Below are 23,081 nucleotides of genomic sequence, written 5' to 3' on the forward strand. Positions count from 1 at the left end.
GCCTGTAAAAGGCTATTCAGTAGCAGCTTCATGCCAGCCTGCCCCACTTCAGTCCAATATGTGTTAAATGAACTGTATCTTGTTGTGAAATGTTCATTAGCTTTTGTAGTCAAGACTTTAGAGTATGTGCCTATTGAACTTGACTTTAAAAATAAACCCAAATGTTCTCTCTAATTAAAAAGTGTGACAACTAGCACGACTTTAGATTTCTCTTTAAAGCAAAACAACAGATTTAAAATAAAAGATGGAAATACCATCTTTATTTAATAGTCTTCTGTATCATATTTATATATTTGTGTTTTAACTGAAATTAGCGTTAAAAAGGTTCTATTATGGACACTGTTCTGTTCCTCTCTGGAAAGTGTCTTTAAATATCACGAATGCAGTTGAACTAACTGGGATAAGACAATAGCTTCTTAACAACAACGGCATGTTTAGTGGAGGCACAGTGTATAATGAAAACCTGAGCCACATTTTTCATTGTTGCTGTATTTCTGGATTGCTGAACATGACCACTGTCTAATTTAACTGTCTAATCATGAAAATATGCATGCTCAGCAAGAAATAACAGCATTTACAGGACATGCACAAGCTCTAAATATGATCTGGTATAGTATGAGATGCTCTTCATATTGTAAGGTTTGTTTTATCCATTATATTATTATAAATATTGTATAAAGATGTACATACTAAGTTTAAATCTATATTTATTTTGGCCCAAAACCAATATTGTCATATACTGCTTCACTGAAAACATCTGCTTCCAGTATGTGAGATCAAACACAGATAACATATGATATCACCGTTACATATCCCTTATATATAGGCTATATAAAAACAATATGGAAACATACACAGTTCATGAATAAACCATAAAACAGGTTATTCTTCATTTGCCATGGCATGTGGTGTCCCTCTGCTTTGCAGAAGTTGAAATTTAAAATGCCAAGAAAGCATAAAAGTTTACAAATTTGAATTCTGTATAATAAAATACTGCTGAAAGTCATTTTTGACTTTTACAATATGTAATTGTAATTTAAAATTTTAACCCAAATGACGTAGCTATTTTGTGGCTACAGATTTAATTTAGGATGTTAAATTTTATAAATTGTTTTAACAATATGTATTCTAAGAAAAAAAAAAAAAACAGTCCCCCAACTTTATAGTATACAGGTGCATCTCAATAAATTAGAATGTCGTGGAAAATGTTGGGTATTAAATAAATTCAGTGCACACAGACTGAAGTAGTTTAAGTCTTTGGTTCTTTTAATTGTGAGGATTTTGGCTCACATTTAACAAAAACCCTTTCTAATCTCAACAAATTAGATTATGGTGACATGCCAATCAGCTAATCAACTCAAAACACCTGCAAAGGTTTCCTGAGCCTTCAGAATGGTCTCTCAGTTTGGTTCACTAGGCTACACAATCATGGAGAAGACTGCTGATCTGACAGTTGTCCAGAAGACAATCATTGACACCCTTCACAAGGAGGGTAAGCCACAAACATTCATTGCCAAAGAAGCTGGCTGTTCACAGAGTGCTGTATCCAAGCATGTTAACAGAAAGTTGAGTGGAAGATAAAAGTGTGGAAGAAAAAGATGCACAACCAAACGAGAGAACCGCAGTCTTATGAGGACTGTCAAGCAAAATCGATTCAAGAATTTGAGTGAACTTCACAAGGAATGGACCATCAAGAGCCATCACACAAAGACGTGTCAAGGAATTTGGCTACAGTTGTCGTATTCCTCTTGTTAAGCCACTCCTGAGGCGTCTTACCTGGGCTAAGGAGAAGAAGAACTGGACTGTTGCCCAGTGGTCCAAAGTCCTCTTTTCAGATGAGCAAGTTTTGTATTTCATTTGGAAACCAAGGTCCTAGAGTCTGGAGGAAGGGTGGAGAAGCTCTTAGCCCAAGTTGCTTGAAGTCCAGTGTTAAGTTTCCACAGTCTGTGATGATTTGGGGTGTAATGTCATCTGCTGGTGTTGGTCCATTGTGTTTTTTGAAAACAAAAGTCACTGCACCCGTTTACCAAGAAATTATGGAGCACTTCATGCTTCCTTCTGCTGACCAGCTTTTTGAAGATGCTGATTTCATTTTCCAGCAGGTTTTGGCGACTGCCCACACTGCCAAAAGCACCAAAAGTTGGTTAAATGACCATGGTATTTGTGTGCTTGACTGGCCAGCAAACTCACCAGACCTGAACCCCAGAGAGAATCTATGGAGTATTGTCAAGAGGAAAATGAGAAACAAGAGACCAAACAATGCAGATGAGCTGAAGGCCACTGTCAAAGAAACCTGGGCTTCCATACCACGTCAGCAGTGCCGCAAACTGATCACCCCCATGCCACGCCGAATTAAGGCAGTAATTAAAGCAAAAGGAGCCCCTACCAAGTATTGAGTACATGTACAGTACATGAACATACTTTCTAGAATGCCAACAATTCACTAACAATGTTTTAATTGGTTTTATGAAGTATTCTAATTTGTTGAGATGAATTGGTGGGTTTTTGTTAAATGTGAGCCAAAATCATCACAATTAAAAGAACCAAAGACTTAAACTACTTCAGTCTGTGTGCACTGAATTTATTTAATACATTAGTTTCACAATTTGAGTTGAATTACTGAAATAAATGAACTTTTCCGCGACATTCTAATTTATTGAGATGCACCTGTAAATCTTCTCATGTGTTCCACAAAGAAAGTCATAGAGGGTTGGAATGACATTCTGGAATTTCTGTCAACATTAGTGATTTATTGACATTTTTTGTCTTGGAGTTTTGTCAACTGCTGGGCAGCAATTGATTTTCTTTTTGTTTTTTTTCTTTCTTTTTTCTTTTCTTTCTTTTTTTTTTTTTTTTTTTGCTGAACTGGCAATACCACCCAAGAAGACCCAGAACATATCTGTTGTAAATCTTGGACTGAGGTTGCATTTAGTGTCCATTTTCCTTGTGGTTCACTGGTAGCTCTTACTTGGTTCTCTTGTGTTCAAGCTGTTCAAAGTTAAGCTTTTCTATGAGCTCTATTCATCCCAATGAGGGACTGCATACGTTTATACAATCCAGTCGAACTACAGTTAACAGTTTACTCTGTAAGACATAATCAAGGAAGAAGCTTCTGAAAGGATGCAGATGCAACATGTAATCCAAATGGCATCACTGTAGAATGAAATAAACCTTGTGGAGCAATATAATAATGGTTTGCAGACTTGCACTGCAGGAATAATGCAATAACAACATATGATTTATAGCCCAAATGTATTATTTATTCGTAAAAGGGCATTCCCTGCATTGTGTGTTAAAATTTTCATGATAAAAGTATGCAATAATAAAACCCAGAATACTGCATAATTCTGAGTCACCTTACAAATAACAGATTACAGATGTTTAAAAAAAGACCCAGCATGACGCATCATATTTGTTGATATTTCAATTAAATTAAGGGCTTTCAATTGAATGAAAACAGTCATGTCGGAACCACTGGGCAACAATCCAGCATATTGTGTAATAGTGCTTCAGGCAACCCGAGTTTGAGTCCAAGTTTGTTGTCCTTTCCTGATCCTGCTTCCTTCTGTCCTCTCTTATCACTTCCTGTCTCTGCTTCTACTGTTCTATCATAATAAAGGAATAAATGCCAAATATATATACAAACCCGATTCCAAAAAAGTTGGGACACTGTACAAATTGTGAATAAAAACAGAATGCAAGTTCGGAAGGACAGAAGGAAGTTTCAAATTTCAATATTTTATTCAGAATACAACAAAGATGACATATCAAATGTTTAAACTGAGAAAATGTATCATTTTAAGGGAAAAAATAAGTTGATTTTAAATTTCATGGCATCAACACATCTCAAAAAAGTTGGGACAAGGTCATGTTTACCACTGTGTGGCATCCCCTCTTCTTTTTATAACAGTCTGCAAACGTCTGGGGACTGAGGAGACAAGTTGCTCAAGTTTAGGAATAGGAATGTTGTCCCATTCTTGTCTAATACAGGCTTCTAGTTGCTCAACTGCCTTAGCTCTTCTTTGTCGCATCTTCCTCTTCATGATGCACCAAATGTTTTCCATGGGTGAAAGATCTGGACTGCAGGCTGGCCATTTCAGTACCCGGATCCTTCTTCCACGCAGCCATGATGTTGTAATTGATGCAGTATGTGGTCTGGCATTGTCATGTTGGAAAATGCAAGGTCTTCCCTGAAAGAGACGACGTCTGGATGGGAGCATATGTTGTTCTAGAACTTGGATATAGCTTTCAGCATTGATGGTGCCTTTCCAGATGTGTAAGCTGCCCATGCCACACGCACTCTTGCAGCTCCATACCATCAGAGATGCAGGCTTCTGAACTGAGCGCTGATAACAACTTGGATTGTCCTTGTCCTCTTTAGTCCGGATGACATGGCGTCCCGGTTTTCCAAAAAGAACTTCAAATTTTGATTCGTATGACCACAGAACAGTTTTCCACTTTGCCACAGTCCATTTTAAATGCGCTTTGGCCCAGAGAAAACGCCTGCACTTCTGGATCATGTTTAGATATGGCTTCTTTTTTGACCTATAGAGTTTTAGCCGGCAACGGCGAATGGCACGGTGGATTGTGTTCACCGACAGTGTTTTCTGGAAGTATTCCTGAGTCCATGTTGTGATTTCCATTACAGTAGCATTCCTGTATGTGATGCAGTGGCGTCTAAGGACCCGAAGATCATGGGCATCCAGTATGGTTTTCCGGCCTTGACCTTTAAACACAGAGATTGTTACAGATTCTCTGAATCTTTGGATGATATTATGCACTGTAGATGATAATAACTTCAAACTCTTTGCAATTTTTCTCCTTTCTGATATTGCTCCACTTTTTTTCGCCGCAGCATTGGGGGAATTGGTGATCCTCTGCCCATCTTGACTTCTGAGAGACACTGCCACTCTAAGAGGCCCTTTTTATACCCGATCATGTTGCCAATTGACATAATAAGTTGCAAATTGGTCCTCCAGCTGTTCCTTATATGTACATTTAACTTTTCCGGTCTCTTATTGCTACCTGTCCCAACTTTTTTGGAATGTGTAGCTCTCATGAAATCTAAAATGAGCCAATATTTGGCATGACATTTCAAAATGTCTCACTTTCAACATTTGATATGTTATCTATATTCTATTGTGAATAAAATATAAGTTTATGAGATATGTAAATTATTCCATTCCTTTTTTTACTCACAATTTGTACAGTGTCCCAACTTTTTTGGAATCGGGTTTGTAAATAAGATTATCTTATATTTATCTTTAAGAAACATTAAAAAGTATGCACTCTAAGTAAAAGTCCTTTTTAAAATGCTAATCCAATTCATATATAAGGGGAACTATAATATCACAGACATTTTGGCTGAAAGCCTTCTTTAGAGTGCATCCTTCTTTTTTCTTTTTTGGTTTTGCTATATAAAATGTGGTCTAGATGCCTACATTAGCTAGTAGAGTGTGATGATTGCACTGATTTAAAAATATAACAAAAAAATAAATAAAAAATACTGGGAGAATATAGTCTGGCTAGATGAGACAACAACTCTTTGGATGCAATAATACACCAAACCATGTTTGGAGGTCAAATGGCACATCACCCCAAAACATCATGGTGTAGCACTGGCAAAATTCATATAATTGAAGGAAGGATGAATGGAAAAATGTACTGAGACATTCTTGATAAATATCTGCTGCCATCTACCAGGATGATGAATATTAAAACAATGGTGGACATTCCAGCGAGACCATGATCCCAAACACACAGCCAAGGAAACTCTCAATTGGTTTCAGAGAAAGTAAGTGAATGGCCAGGCAATCACCTGACTTGAATCCAATAGAAAATCTATGGAAAGACATAAAGATTAGAGTTCATAGAAGAGGCCCATGGAGCCTTTGAGATTTGAAGACTGTTTGTGTGGAAGAATAGGACAAAATCACACATGAGCAATGCATGCGACTGGTTTCTCCATACAGAAGGCATCTTCAAGCTGTCATTAACAACAAAGGATTTTGTATGAAGTAATAAATACATTTCAGTAAGCGTGTTCAATACTTTTTCCCTGGTTCATTCCATTTTATTACACAGAACTTAATTTCAGAACTAATTTTTTTCTTTTTCTTTGTATGTATGGATTACTTGGGTTGTTACCGACATCTGGTGAAAATTTCATGTAAACAGCACCTTTAGAAATATATTTACTGAGAAAAATGGTGATGTGCACAATACTTATTTTACCCACTGTATATAAATTGTGGAGAAAAAAACTAAATGAATATAAATTATGACATTACTTTAAAGGTTTATAATGTCAAAAAAACTGCATTGATAATCAATAAATATTTTGAAATGATTTCTGAAGGAATATGTGACACATTCAAATGAAAATTTCCTGATAATTTACTCACCCCCATGTCATCCAAGATGTTTATGTATTTCTTTCTTCTGTCGAAAAGAAATTAAGGTTTTTGATGAAAACATTCCAGCATGTAGTAGACGTCATGGACTCCAAATGGTTGAAGGTCAAAAGTACAGTTTCAGTGCAGCTTCAAAGGGCAATAAACCATTCCAGAAGATGAATAAGGGTCTTATCTAGCAAAACGATTGGTCATTAAAAAAAAATTAAAGTGTATATGCTTTATAAACACTTTTCTCTCACTTCTGCCGACTGTCAAAACCGGAAGCCGCTCCAACGGATGATGTAGCACGTCGGCGTTGCGTGATTGGTGACGAGTGCACAGAGAGAACAAAACAAAACGCTGTTCATGAATTAGAACCACAAAATGAGGATTTATTAAGGAAAATTTCGGAGGAATTTTATATAAGCCAAGAGGAGCCATGTTGGAACACAAGTGCTATTTGCTTACCTATATATAGGTTCAAGATGACAGATGGAAGGCCATAAAGAAATTAGAAATGAAAGTCCAGCTGATCATATCCTTCTGAAGCTCAGAAATTCATCTTTGTTCTCCACTCTTATCATTATTATTATTATTTATGAATTTCTCTGATACCATATGACAGTTTTAAGACAGCCTGGACTTTCTGATGAATACTCTTTTATATTATTATTTAAAAGTATTTTATATTCGCCTTTAAATGTAGATTAATTCTTATTCAAAATCATTCTAAATAACATTTTGATTTTAGGTACTTCTAAGAATAGTTTAATAATATTATTGTGACAGAGAACATTACAAAAATTAGCACTGAGCATACAAATTATTACAGAATTTTGTATTGGTCTATATAATTGTAATAATAATGATAATAATACATTTACATTAAGCAGATGCTTTTATCCTAACATGTGTTCCCTGGGAATTGAACCCACAACCTTTTGTGCTGCTAACACAGTGCTCGACCACTGAGCCACAGGAACATTATTATTATTATAATAATAATAAGTTAGGATCAGATAAAAGTTTGGGATCAGTAATTTTTTTTATGTTTTTTTTCTTTTAAAGAATCTTCTTATGTTTATCAAGGCTGAATTTATTTGATCTAAAATACAGAATTATAAATTTTTAATATCTTTAACATTTAATACATTTATAATATATTCTAATTTAATATATATTTTAAAATAAAACTTATTGCTGTGATGCAAACCTGTAATTTTCAGCGTCATTACTCCAGTTTTCAGTGTCACAATAAGCCCATTAATATGCTGATTTATTATCAATGTTGGTATCAATGTAATTTATTTATTTATTTATTTTTTGTAACCTGTCATACTTTTTTTCAGGATTGTTTGATGAATAAAACGTTTTCTTTTTTAACATTAATAATTTTATTCAGCAACATTGATTTACATTGATAAAAAGTTATAAAAATATTTTCTAACAATATAAGTCTCTATTTTGATATCTTAAATAAATGGTGTTCATTTGAACTTTTTATTCATTGTTATTTTTTGTAACATTATAATATCTTATTTCTGGTTCTCAGGCAAATGTAAAGAGAAGAACATCTAAACATTAGATTACAAGAAAGTAAAACAGAGAAAGTGAAAATAAGTATGACTTTGACAATGCAGGAGAGGATTGTGGAGGTAGAGAAAGAGAACGAGTGAATGAGGGGCTAAGAAGGAGCGATAAGCAGACCTGTGGGTGATGTCTTCAGATGTGGTTTCAGTGTGCCGATGGTCACAGCTGACTGACTTCACTACAGACTGAAAATCTCCTTAGTCCAATATCTCTCTACAGCCTGCTAATAGAGACTGTCACTCAAAGCTCTGAAAAGCAGCGCACACACACATGCGCACACATAATCATACTCTCTCTCACACACACACACACCAAGATCCTGGCCATAAATCAATGCCTCGCGAATGAATGTGAGAGGAATATGAAGCCGGACTGACTCATTCACCTCAGTTTTAGACACCTCAAGAAGATGAGAAGATGACAGCAGTCTGACCTATAGCCAATGAAACACTCATGGCTCTATGTCAACCTAATTCAACAAATTCAATCTAAAATCCCTATTTCATGTTGTGCCATCACTCTATAATCCACCAGACGTTAAACAGGGAATATTTTTAGCGAGAAGATGTCATACATCATCTGATGCAACATATATTGTCTTCACATGATTCTTAATATGCTTTGAGTGGATGAAGAGTGGAACGCAGATCAGCGTAAGTAGCTACTTAAGCACCTTAACCACTGCTTTAGGAAGTGCAGACGCATTCTGTTAGCTGACGGTTATCACAGGAAACCGATAATTGGATGTCAGTAGTGACTTTCAGGATGGAGGAGGAATTGAAGCTTGAAACCTGAAATAATGTGTTGCAAGGAAATGTGCTGTGGCTGATTAGTGACGCTTGCTAACGCAACCATCTGTTTTACTGTTGCTCAGCGGCTTTACCCAAACCCCTAACCCTAAGTATTCAACTTTGTTTCATAACTCACCCCACACGGTTTGAGTTACAGACATGAATTATAGCTCAAACCATGATCAGACTTGTGATTTGTGATCTTATGACAATAAGACGGGTGAAATATGACATTTTAAGGAGGGATCTGAGCCATATCTACAGAGAAGAATATCATAGATTGATTGGGGTCATTTTGCCAGAAATATGAGTTGTTCATGCATATTTTTAAATGAACATGGAGAAGGAAATAATTTACTAATCTTGCATCATTTATTAGTCATTCAGTTTAAGCATATTTCAACTGACAATATAGAAGTAATTATGAAATTACATACTTAAAGGGATAGTTCACCCAAAATTGAACATTCTGTCATTAATTAGACCTCTGTTCATCTTCGCAAATTAAGATATTTTTGATGCATCCCAAGAGCTCTCTGACCCTCCCATAGACAGTAAGGATTCCTTACGCAATCAAGGCTCAGAAACGTAGCAAGGAGATCGTTAAAATGTGTGACATCTGGGGTTCAACCGTAATGTTATAAAGCTACGAGAATACTGTGTTCGACAATTCGTCTCCTCCGTGTCACCCTGGAACCATTTTGGAGAGTATCACATACGTAAACAATGTATTCGTCTCCTCCGTGTCACCCTTGCGCCATTTTGGAGTGTGTTAAATTCGTAAGCAATGTATGTTGCGTATGTATGTGAGTTGGTTGTGACACAGAACAGCAAACCTTGTTTACGTATGTGATACTCTCCAAAATGGCGCTATAGGGTGACACAGAGGAGACAGATTGTTGAATTGATTGTTCATTATAGTAAAACCAAACTGGCTAAAATATACCCAAATATAGATGAAACATGTGATCGTTGCAATGCATTTAAGGCAGATCTAACCCATATGTTCTGGTCATGTACTAAACTGAGACAATTTTGGTCTTCAATATTTGAAATTTTAAACTCCGCATTTAATTTAAGAATTCAGCCTAACCCAATAATGGCTTTGTTTGGAGTCACAGAGTGACGACATTCACATGAATACTTTCATTTGGGATGGGTTGGATTTTTTAATTTTAATTGTTAGTAGTTTAATTTTTTTATGGTGGAAATCACCAATGCCACCTAAATTGTCACTATGGCTTAGTGATGTAATGTTTTTTCTAAAAACTGAAAAAATCTAATATTTTCTCAGAGGATCAACCAGAACTTTTTACAAGACATGGGATCCTTTAATAATCTATATAGAGAAGAATGTACTCCTCCAACTTTGAGCCAACAACCCCCCTACATTGAATACATTGACCCCTCCCCTTCTCCTATAGGTTTTTTTTTTTTTTTTTTGGTTTTTTTTTTTCTTTTTTTTTCTTTTTTTTTCTTTTTTTCTTTTCCTTGTTCTTTATGTTGTGGGTAGAAAAAGTAAAAATGAATGCCTTTGAGAGTGCCTCTGTCACTGAATACTTTCAATGTACCTTGTTCTGATAAAAATATAAAAAAAAAAAAAAAAAAAAAAAATCTTAATTTGTGTTCTGAAGATGAACAGAGGTCTTACAGGTTTAGAGAGTAATTGAGGCAAATGAGTAATTAAAGACAGAATTTTCATTTTTGGGTGACCTATCCCTTTAAGTGGGTCAAAAAAGCACTCTTAAGTTCAACTAACTGCATTTAATATGAACTTTAACTACAATACTATTTCATTTAATTGTAAATAACATGCAGTTTGGCATCTGAAAATATTACATTCAGTTCATGCTTTAGTATATACTTTTAACGTATATTATTTCTGTAATAAGTGGTCTACTCATACATTTAAAGTATGTTAAAGTTGTAAGTGTTTTCAGTCACTTAAACTGTTGAAATGTGCAGTTCACAACCAGGCACAAATAATGGGTAACACTTTAACAAAACAAAGTTTCATATGTTAACACTACTTAATGCAGTAGCTGACATGAATTTATAATAAACAACACTTTTACACCATGTTGTTCACTTTAACATTTAACTAAGGTACAGAAGCTGTCACCCTTTCAAAAGGTACTAATATGTACCTTTTAGATATGCATCCATTAGGGATAAATAATGTGCAAAGGTGTGCCTTTTGAAAAGATACTGCTTTAATGACAGCTTTTGTACTTTCTTTAAAAGAGTGTGTAAATGAACATTAATCAGTGCAATATAACAAACATTAACAATGAACATTTATAAATTAACATTACATATGGCATGAAATGAAATTCACTCTATTTTCTGTTAATAGTATTATTATGAATGATTAATCTGTGCATGTTAATATATATATATATATATATATATATATATATATATATATATATATATATATATATATATATAATTTTTTTTAATTTGTTTCTTTAATGAAAATTACAAATGTAAAAATAACTGGTTATATCTGGTTTTTCCAAAACAGAAGAAATTATCTGTAACTACTTCCATTTCATGACACGTTTAATCAATGAATAAATATTATAAAAATGTTAACCATTTTGTGGAATTTTACAGGTTAATTTAGAATAAACTATTTTTCTTTCAAGTAAAATGTTCAATAATAGGAAGACTGCAGAGAGTTGGTCATGTCTAAACTTTGCAGCTCCAAAAAATAAAAACAGCTTTTATTAGGCCACTGATATTACTGTCTTCATCTCATATGAGGCTACATGTAAAACTTGTTTTTCAAAACTACTATTCATTTTTAATTGTGTAAAACATATTTATAAAAAAGTAGTGAGTGTTTCTGAAGGTTATTACACAACACACATTTTTGTGATTATACAGAAAACATTTTTAAAAGTGCAATTATTTCACAGTATGATGGAAAATGTGATTTTACGGTGAATAACCCGAGGTTAAACCAAGGTTACAGCTTGTCTGTAATTTGTTAGCAGTTGGCAAAATGAGCCCATGCATCCTCATGAGGCTCGCTTCATCATGCGAAACAACTGTCCTTTTACATTTATGATGTAACGAGACGATGATGAGGACAAACGATCCATTCTCCTCTCTTTCTCTCCCTGCCCCTCGCACAGAGAGGAAATCTTGCATTCTCACACAAATTAAGGGCATACATTCCCACAAAACTCACAAATACATACACTGAAGAGCAGTAGCCAGACCGTGTGTGTGTGTGTGTCCTGAAGTGATGACAGCTGAGCTGAGAGATACACACGCCAACATAAATTCGTAATTCGTGCAAACGTGTCGCTGGGAGTCACTGGGAAGCTCCACAACAGTTGGTGTGACAATTCTCAGCAGACGCCCCAAACTCAACCACTACAGCCGCCCTCAGCTAGAACAGCAACCAGTCGTGCTATTGTTTCAGATCTTAATGTTCAAAATCATATATCAAATCAAGTGTTATATCAGCAAATTCAGCTTTATGTGTAGTAACTAACATAGAGACTTTGTGGTGGACTCCAATTGTGAAAAAGAAAGCATACTTTTTAAAAGAGAACTTATTACAGAAATAATGTAGGCCTACTCTAAACTGTATAAAATGTTGCATCTTAACTGCAATTAAATTCAAATGTATTATAGTTTAAAACTGAAAATGTTAAAATGCTTTTTTGCACCACTTATGTATTTATTCATATTTCATAATTTCATAATAATATTTATTTGAAAAGTTTTTGTTTACATGCTATATGTGTGTACTGTGTATATTTATTATGTATAAATAAATACACACACATACAGCATATATTTTGAAAATATGTACATGTATTTACATGTATTATACATTTATATTATAAATATATGTAATATATAAACATAACATATTTTCTTAAATATATACAGTACGTGTATGTGCGTGTATTTATATATAGGCTACATAATAAATAGACATGGTACACAGACATATCATGTAAACAAAAACTTATATTTGGGAAGTTTTCAAGTTTTGTCTGATTTGTTTTTCGGGCAAGATGTTATGATTGGTCAGACTGCCTGTCACTAGCCGGATTTCCATACAAAGTTGCGAATTTAACTTATGTGCAAAACTGGAATATCGCACAAAAAATTTGCGTTTCCATCCAACGAGTCAAAGAGAACAAACTCGCCACTTCCTTAAAAAACTGGCACCATACATCACTAAGAAAAGTAGGAGAAGCTACTGAATATAATAATTTTCCTATAAATTACTTGCACCTCAGAATGAGCAGACGAAACACAATGAATGCGGTTATTGCTTTCGGAGGTGGATCCTGCTGTTTGGGAACGCAGTCGTTTATCAGTTCCGGGAGGCAATTATACAGAAATACTTTAATGACAGAATTTGCTCTGGGATTTCCGAATGACCATAACAACATTTCAGATGCTGTGGAACAAGATCGGTCCGCTGGTTATTCAGGATTTACAGTCCCATAGTGCAAAGTCATTTGACTTTTTTGATGCGCTTGGTTGAATTTATTCGCAAAATGCATTTCCATCTCCCATTATTCGCATTAACCCTTTTTCGCACAAGTCAAAAACCACCTCAAGTGTGCGTAAAAACTTTTTTTTTTTTCGAAATTCAGCATTTCCATCACTCGATTCTGATGTGATACTTCAAAATGTGCATAAATGTGGGGTGATGGAAACCCAGCTAATCAAGCTCTAGAGTTATTTTAGTAGAATTATATCGTATTTATTACTTTTTATTTCCGTTTTAGGTTTAGATATTTTAGTCCATCATGTCAAACTATAAATGAAAATGTGAAATATTGTGGAACCCAAAAAAAAAAAAAGTTTAAGAAAAAAAAAAAAAATCATTTTTTTTTTAAATATATATTTAATTATAATGTTTATTTTAAGTAACTTTATTTTAAGTAACTTTAATTTAAGGAACTTATTTATATATTTATTCTGTTTATTTATAAATATATATTTATTTATATATACATTTATTTATACATTTAGTTTTAGTTTGTTTTAGTTAACTGTAATAACCCTGATTTGGGCCAGTAAGAAACAAGCTAAAACACCCTAGAAATGCCCTAGCAACCACAATACAATCAAAATATACACACATCAACACACTAAAACACCTTAGCAACCACAAATCAACCATTTGCAACACTTTACCACAATGGAGGCCATTTTCTTTCTGTCTTGCCTGCTGTTCTGAAATGCAAAGCATACTCATGAAGTCATCCCTGTGTATTTAGAGAGAAGAAGAGCTCATTTGTAGGTGATAATCAGAAGTAAGGTGTTGTTTAGGATAGCAGGGTCAGCTGATGCCAGAGCAGCACAGCATGCAAAATTGCTACATCTGTTTGGTTATGTAACCTTATTTAGATGACTATGCAGAAAGTGCTGGCCGCTTATTTAGCCAGCCTGTCGAGCCACATAAAGTCATTGTATGTGCTGTGTGGCCCTTAAGACATCTGCATCACTGAAAGATGCAAAAGCCATCGGCTCAAATGAACCCCTCAAACGCCGGCTTTTCTTCTCTATTGTTCTCTGTGTCTGTTTCCTGCTTTGTTCATGTGCACTATGTTAGCAGATCTGTGTGATGCATTAACCTCTTAGCACAGAATTATCTTAAAACTATGTTTCAGTTCAAACAGTAAAGCACTGTGCTCAAACGGCAAATAAATGAACATACAGATGGCAAAAAAAAAAAAAGTCCATATTCTAGTAAATAAATTGTTTCAATTTGTAAGACTAAAAACCTGTGACAACTTGCCCTGACATGACATTATGAATAATACTCTTTTCTCGAGATCACATTTCTATGTTTCATCTTTATCCTTACAATATTATATATAGTTTTAATGTTCAAAGCCTTTGTAGCTGTCAAATTTAATCAATCAATCAATCAATCAATCAATTAATTAATCAATCAATCAATACAGCAATATTGTGAAATATTATTGCAATTTAAAATAGCTATTTTGTATTGTAATATATTTTAGAATTTATTTCTGTGATCAAAGCTGAATTACTCCAGTCTTCAGTGTCACATGAACTTTCAGAAATCATTCCAATATGCTGATTTGCTGCTTACAAAACATTTGGAAAGAACAAACAAACAAACAAACAAACAAAAAAACCTGATCCCTTTGTGAGCAGTAATATATATATATATATATATGTGTGTGTGTGTGTGTGTGTGTGTGTGTGTGTGTGTGTGTGTGTGTTTGTGTGTGTGCGTGGAATTGGGTGAAATTTTAAAGATGGAAATCATATTTTGTTTTCTTTTATCACAGTATAATAATCAGTTTTAAATAATATAATATAATTAATATAATTAATATAAATATAAATTTATATATACATACCATATTAATGCACAATAAAAAGTAGCATTCAATTTAGAATTATTTATTATTTTAACTTTAAAACAGGGATCTAAAACCCTGCTCATGGAGAGCTGTCCTGCAGGGTTCAGATCCAACCCCAATCCAGCACAACACACCTGAACCCAATCATGGGCTTCAGAGTTACTAGAAAATCACAGACAGGTGTGTTGAAGCAGAGCTGGAACTGATGGGGCTTTCAAGCCCTCCTGGGAAGTTGTAATTATGCCATGAGATGAATTTATGTCACTTTGGTTGGAGCAAGAAGGCTATTCGTAAAGTTTCTGAGGTTCACCTGAAGGCAGTAATATAAGCTAGTTCAGAGTATCTGATATATTTCGACTAGTGCTGTCAAACGATTAATCGTGATTAGTCGCATCCAAAATAAAAGTTTTTGTTTACATAATATACGTGTATACTGTGTTTATTTATTATGTATATATAAATTCACAACCATACATGTATATATGTAAGAAAAGTATGTTACGTTTATATATAAAAAATATTTATAATATAAATTAGATGAATATAAATATATACATGTAAATGCATGTAAATATTTTCAAAATATATACTGCGTGTGTGTGTATTTATATATACATAATAAATATACACAGCACACAGATATATTATGTAAATAAAAACTTTTAATCATTTGACAGCACTAATTTTGACACTCGCAACATAAGTATTTAATATTTTTCCATGACTTCATTTTTCATACTTTTTAAATGCCTTTGTTGTTGGTTTAAAAAATTATAATCTAAGCAAAGAGTGAAATAATCATAAAACATTTCAATATTATTTTTGTACAAAAAATTACTTACATAAAAAAAAGAAACACATTAGAAATCAATTCTCAGTTTTTATCTGCGTTGCTTTTAGAAGAGCCTTTGGTTTAGTATTCAGGTTTTCTCTTTAGTTTCGGATGTTAAACCTCAAACACTGTTTTGTTTTTATGAACTTTTAGATTAGATGTATTTCTCACAGCCATGCAAGAACCATGAAGTTACAGATTTAAAAACAAATACCTTATTGATAACCAAACTCTTGGATGTAGAGAAAGACCTCTTTATGAAAGTTTTACAGTATATCCATTCAGTACCAAATGTTTGCTAAGGGCTGTCAAGCATCAGCTCATTTTATGAGCAACAATTCTGCTGAAGTCCAAGCAGGTGTCTTTCGCAGAAAAGTCATTATTTTTAGATTGCATATAATTCTTGCATAAGTCTTGCATTTGACATTTGCAATGTATTTTACAGTAAGTGGGCCAAGTTTAAAATTGGTCATTAATATTTCCAGTTAATTCATAGATAAAGGACATAAAAGGAATAATAAAACTTTACTTGGATATATATATATATATATATATATATATATATATATATATATATATATATATATATATATATATATATATATATATATACACTGTATATACAGCTAGTTGCTAAGGAAACATTTCTAATTATCATTTAGTTAAACTTAATGTACTAAAATAATTACAACAAACTGAAATAAAAATGAATAAAAATATGTATAGACATTGAAAAAAATTAAATTACAAAAACAACAAAATTACTGGGTCAAATTCTTAATTTTCATTTCTAGATGATTTGGGAACAGCAAGATATTTTAATAAACATAAACTTTTATTTACAAAATGACTGTTGCATGATATGTAAACATTTCTTTGCACAGTGCATTCCAAAGCTTCATCAAGATTATTGCCAGTAATATGAACTCTGTTGCAATCTTATTTACAGAATATACTATGGTCAGTGTGACCAGAAATTAAAGGAACAGTTTACCCCAAAATGAACATTCCGCCAACAATTACTCACCCTCACATCATTCCAAAGTATTCCTTTCTTTCAGTGTTTCTTGTGTGTTTAATCAGCAGCATCAGATTGGTGCAATATGTCTCGTTGCAGTGCAACAGAACATTTTCATTGCTTAATATTCTTTTTGGAGTTACTTTCATTGCATCTGTGTGTGTGTGTGTGTGTGTGTGTGTGTGTGTGTGTGTGTGTGTGTGTGTGTGTGTTTCAAAAGGTTCAAACGGGTTTGGAATGACATGAGGGTGAGTTAATGATGACAAAACTAATATTTTTGGGTGACTGTCCCTTTAACAGAAAGACGTATCAGGACACAGGAAAGCTAAATCATGACTCATTTTTGTTTGAATCTGATATCAGCACATGTACAGGTGAGAAATACACTATGCTTGTCCCGTTGATCAACAATTCGAGAGGTAAATGTCATTCTGGGGTGATTTGGGGAGCAGATTAGCAATCCAGATGAAGTAAATGATGGGTTAAGGCTGGGTTTAGGAATAAGCTTAGCCTTTTGTAAATCTGCCCTCTGAGTAAAGATGACTCCACATAGTGACATTAGTCAGAAGTGAAAGCTCACAGCCTGAAAAAAATACAGGTTTTAAATCAAGGGGCGAAATTCAGTGCAACTGCTAAAGGAGGATTTTCACAGTTCCCGCAGGCTGTAGCTGTTTTAAAATAGAGCTCAGGCTAAGGACTAGTCTATACTCAAATAAACAAGCAGTCATTTTGGATTCTTGGCAAGGTCACTCTCATTTTCCCAGATTCCCCTATAGCTTGAGGGAATCACATGGGTGAAAAATCTCACCAAATCGGTCAAGGACATTTCCATGTTGTGTTTCAATCTTGAATATATGGTAAATATTTTGTTAATTGAAAATGAAGATTAAGATTAAGTGAAGATTTAGGGAAGAATGGTTTATCATAATTGTCACCTTATTGTTTTACACACAGTATCCTTCCATAAATCACATGATATGCAGTATATGATTATTGCAGGATATGTTATATATATATATATATATATATATATATATATATATATATATATATATATATATATATATATACAGTATATAAATGTGTGTGTGTGTGTGTGTGTGTTTTGGCATTAATAGTAGATAAGCCAAGTATGGGTCTTTGCTTATATTACCTTTTAGTGCAAATCTCCTGATTTTTTCATTTTCTCAATAAATGCCTTTCACTCAACACTGTCAGATAGACAGTATACAAAATATTGTGGCAAATATTTATTTCAAATTTCAAATATAAATTTCAAATTAAGCATTGAACTTTGATTATGAATAAACTGAAATTCCACATATTTTTAACATGAACCTCCTCAGTTTGACAGAATATGTAGAATTTTTTTTTTCTTTCTTTCTTTTTTTAAAGATGTATGTATATTTTAACTTAACTATAATATATATAATCATATGCTCTAAGGACACTCTATGGGTTTTATGGAAAGTGAGTAATATTCAAATATCATATTTTGTGATCAAATAAAAAGAATATATGAATGGATAAGAACATTCTATTGATCATCTATTGATCATCTCTGATTAATTGAACTTGTTCTACTTTTAAAAGGAATGGCAGATTGAAATCAGTCAGCTAATGGAGTCTTGTAGTCTATCTTGGCTCACTGATGAAAATAGCAATAAATGCTGCATTGTTTGAGAATGTCATATGATATCATATTCCCACATCCAGAAATGTATTTTAGTTGCAGCTGCTTTTAAAAAAAAAACTAATATTGCATGCAAGTTGTAAATGATTTCTTTGCATAACTGTTAGTGGTGTTTAACAACAATATACACAGGGTATACATAAAACACAGTGCATTGTGGAACTCACAGATACTTTTGTAGAACACAAAGAACATTTTATGAGGATGTTAATGTCAGTACAGCATACAGACGGTCTGCTGACATAGATGTTGGATGTTGTGCTCTTGAACTAGTCACGAAACTCATGTCCTTCCCAAGGCTTACTCCTTTAGCTGACCCTTGTCTTTTTTATTCTTTCTCTCTTTCTCCATAGAGAAGTTGGTGGAACATTAAGCAATGACAAACAAGATTTTCCTCTTCTTCTTTGTCACTACTTTATTGAAAGATTAATTACCTTCCTCCAATATCACAAGATCTCATCAGCCAACAGCTGTGATTAGTTAAACAAATTCAGCCACTGTTTCCTATGTTGGTGATGCTGGCAAAGTAATGGTTCACCACTATGAGAGATTTTCACATAAACACTTTTTATGACCTATGTGGGTTTTCAGTGGATAGTAAAATGGAGTAGTTGGACAGAGTTTCCAGTTCCTGTACACCTCTGAGAAATCTCTTGTGATCCTTAGAAACTCCTTGGCATCCTGAATTGACCTAAGCTCCGCCCCTTGGTTATTGTTGCTTTCTCAGACCAAAGAGGTAAAAGCTATCCATTAAGCGTTTCCATTTATCTCAATGACAATTGCTTAGCTCACACAAGTACTGTATGTGATTTAAAACCAGCCAATATTGCTCATAGGCACTCAGTTGTTGATATAGGATTTTTAATCACTTTAGCCATAGAAGCCACATGACAAACAGCTCTGGAGCAGCAGGGAGATGATGCCATGTCCACACTGATTGACTGATCACAAGAACCTGCACAGTCCCAAATGTTTTAAGCTGATATAATCAGGCAAAAAAAAAAAAAAAAAAAAAAAAAAAAAATTCATTTAAAAAATCTATTTCTAGCTATTCAATTAAAACAATAGGCACTGGTCAAACTTCTACTATAATATAATGAAATATTTATAATATTACTTGCAAAAATTAATTTGGTCAGAATAAATATATTTTGCCAGTGATACATACTGTTGTAGTGGTTCTCACATGTGGCACCAACTTAAAAGAATAGTTCACCCCAAAATGAAAATGTTGTCATCATTTACTCACCCTCATGTCATATAAAAGTTTATTTTATTATGTTGAACACAAAAGAAGATATTTTAAAGAATTTTGAAGAACCAAACAGTTGTTGGTCCCCATTGACTTCCATAGTAGGGAAAGAAGTACTGTTTGATTACCAGCATTTTTCAAACTATTTTCTTTTATATTCAGCATAAGAAAGAAACTCTTACGACATGTGGGTATGTGAGTAAATGATGACAACATTTTCATTTTGGGGTGAACTATTTCCTTTAAGAAGTGAGTTTTGGTCAGATGTAAGAGTGAAAGTGTCAGATGACTCCTTTCTTTTTATTTTGGGGCATCAGATAAGGAATTTCACCTTAACGGTTAAAACAATAAAATAAGCAGATATTTTGTCAGCTGACCAGTCTGAAGGATTTATGGGATATCGGATAACTTGTAGTAACCACTACAATGCCTAGATGGTGTAATAACGCAATCTACCAGCAGGAGCTAACGGAATCATGTTAAGCGACCAGCCCAACACCGACTCCTTGGCTCAGACAAGCCTAACAGAACATTCTGTAGGAGCACTTCTAAAAAATCCAGATGTTTTCAAAATTTCCAATTTGTTAGATACAATCTAAACTATCTAATATAATAAGCTGACATTGATATAAAAAGTAAATATTTACTTTTAGGTTACTTTAAATAGTGATAAAGTATAATGTTAAGTTTTATCACTCATTCTGCCCAGCTTATAATTGTCTGTAATTACTTTAATCACAGCTCGACTCGATTTGAATATTATTGTTTTGATATATTGTATGGCATGTATTTAATATTTTCCTTTAGGTTAAGTGAAAAGTAAAGATGTGAATTGTTTGAGTTTGCTTATGTAAAGCTATAAAAGTTAAACAATTTGAACCTCACATAGCTGCATTACTGAGTATGCCCTCTAAAGTGGCACTGTGGTAGGAGGAATACCCATAATCCCTTATTTGATCAGAACATGGGAAATTACAAAGATGTGTACATTAACTGTTATTTAGAATTAAATGTTGACAATATATTTGTGTTTTTGATGTTTTAAATTTTCGAGTCACCATTAGTGTGATTTGTGTTGTTTTTAGTTAGGTTTGCCCAGTTCTTTGAATTCATCTATATTATCAACAGCGAAGCAATTTTAAGTGTATTAACTGTCAGGGCTAGACAGTTGTAGGAACTTTTTTCCTATAGTCACAATGTTGTGGATGTAATGACAGATCTTTTTTTTTTCTGTATAGTGACATACAATTGAGTATTCTGTCTAGACGGAGGAAGTTATGAATGTAAGACTTCGATTGTAAGAAAGGGTCAGGTATTAAGTGATTACAAAATGATTGGTGAAGTTCAGCATAGTTGATTCACCAGAATATTGTGGCATTTTCATTAATTGAGACCATTTAATTAAAAATAACAATGTCAAAAAAAAAAAAAAAAATGAAATGAAATGAAATAAAATAAAATTAAGTATATGTAAGGATAAATTGTTCACAGTAACATCAATAACACACATTTAGAAAATGCATCTTATTATAATTTAAAGTTATACTGATAGTTTATTTAACCAAATAATCAACGTTCAACAAATTCTTAATGTTGTGTCAGATGTTTTTGCTTAGGAAGCTTGATTTAACTTAAAATAATAGTGAACAACCACTCTTCCTCAAAAACTACTTGGTACAACTAACTACTGAAGTTAAGAAAATCCCAAAATGTTTTGCAGCTGCTTACCTCATATAACTTATCTTTTGTTATTTTTCACAGTTGAATGAATCACAAATCTCTGTGAATAGACTTTCAGTAAAATAGCACAAGTTAGTTTGAAACAACAGTTGCTATGGTAGGACTGGTCAGTAACAATTTTAAGGTGGGACTTAGTGCAGGGTCAATTGTTTTGCAGCTCCTAATATACGTGACATCAGAATCAGAAGTGACCACAGTTTGTCTCTAGTGGCCAGAAATTTCATTTTAAGGCCGCCCATCAATCTATTCCTCATATTTGTCCTCATGCTGGCAAGAGGAGAGCCTACAGGGCCTTCACAGAAGGTCAGCTTGCATCTTCTCCGGCAGCTGACTCACAGTCACCTCGCTGTAGGATGTACCAATCAGCACACAGGCAGTCCTTTGGGGCGGGGTCTGTTGACAATGAAGGTACGCCTCTGTGCAATGAAGACAAGCCCCATGGCTGTCCACCAGGCCATTGGAGAGTCGAGTGGAATTGCTAGCATCCTTGTTGCAGTGTAGAGATGTTTGCCGTTGAAGATCCTTCTCACCAGGCACAGGGCTTCCTTTGCATGGGCTGGAACATATTCGTTTTCGAATCTGAGCGGTGTCCCTGCTCAGAGATTTGCGAAAGTTGGGCTTGAATACCAGGTACACCACAGGGTTGTAGATGGTGGAGGATTTGGCAAAGATAGCTGCTAATGCAAAGGCTATAGGGGGAACCTTACTGGGTTCCACAAATGCGGCCCACATTGCCACAACAGCATAAGGGCTCCAGGCGGTCAGGAAACCGATGCACACCGCCACTGAGAGCTATGAAAGAATCAGAAATAACTCATGAGAATATTTCCACACTTTCTGGAGAAAAGAAGTAAATGAGTCATTCTTCACTTGCAGTTGCAAAGCACTGTTGTACTTTGCTACACTAGAAATTAAAACCCCCTGCATTCATTAATTTGATCCCTTAATGCAAATAATCAAAATGATGTGAAAATAAAGTCTTCCTTAAAATGGCTTGAAAATAACTCTACATCCTTTTCTCATTTAGTATATATACAAATCCATTATACAAATTAGTCCTGTCCTCCACTCATTTACACAAGCTTGGACTACCTATTCCACTTTCACTCTGTTAATTTATGTAGTTAATGATCTACAATATTGGATTTAGCCATATAAGTTTGAATTAGAAACTGATAACGAAAAAGAAGAGAACGAGCAAATTATACGGTCTCATCAATAAGTCCATGTACAGTATCAGAACAGTAATGCATTTAACATATCACTCTCTACAATATCAGACACGTAACAGTAATTGATATCATTAGCCATTGCTTCCTGGAGCCCAGTCTGAAAACATTTCTTTTTTTATGACTCTACATGTTATTGCACCCGGTTCCTTTAAAGGGGA

The 23,081-nt window shown here is 33.9% G+C and overlaps 1 protein-coding gene across 1 annotated transcript in view; it reads right to left on the minus strand.

Moving 5' to 3' along the window:
* Window positions 1-21,556: 21,556 nt before the first annotated feature.
* LOC122138271 (opsin-5-like) overlaps window positions 21,557-23,081 on the minus strand; it is an 82,610-nt gene continuing 81,085 nt past the window's right edge. The window contains exon 7 of the mRNA XM_042730157.1: window positions 21,557-22,483. Coding sequence (XP_042586091.1) covers window positions 21,986-22,483 — 498 coding nt within the window. The 3' untranslated portion in view covers window positions 21,557-21,985. The remainder of the gene's footprint in view (window positions 22,484-23,081) is intronic.

The sequence above is a fragment of the Cyprinus carpio genome, chromosome B8 (assembly GCF_018340385.1).
Source record: "Cyprinus carpio isolate SPL01 chromosome B8, ASM1834038v1, whole genome shotgun sequence".
Classification (NCBI taxonomy): domain Eukaryota; kingdom Metazoa; phylum Chordata; class Actinopteri; order Cypriniformes; family Cyprinidae; genus Cyprinus; species Cyprinus carpio.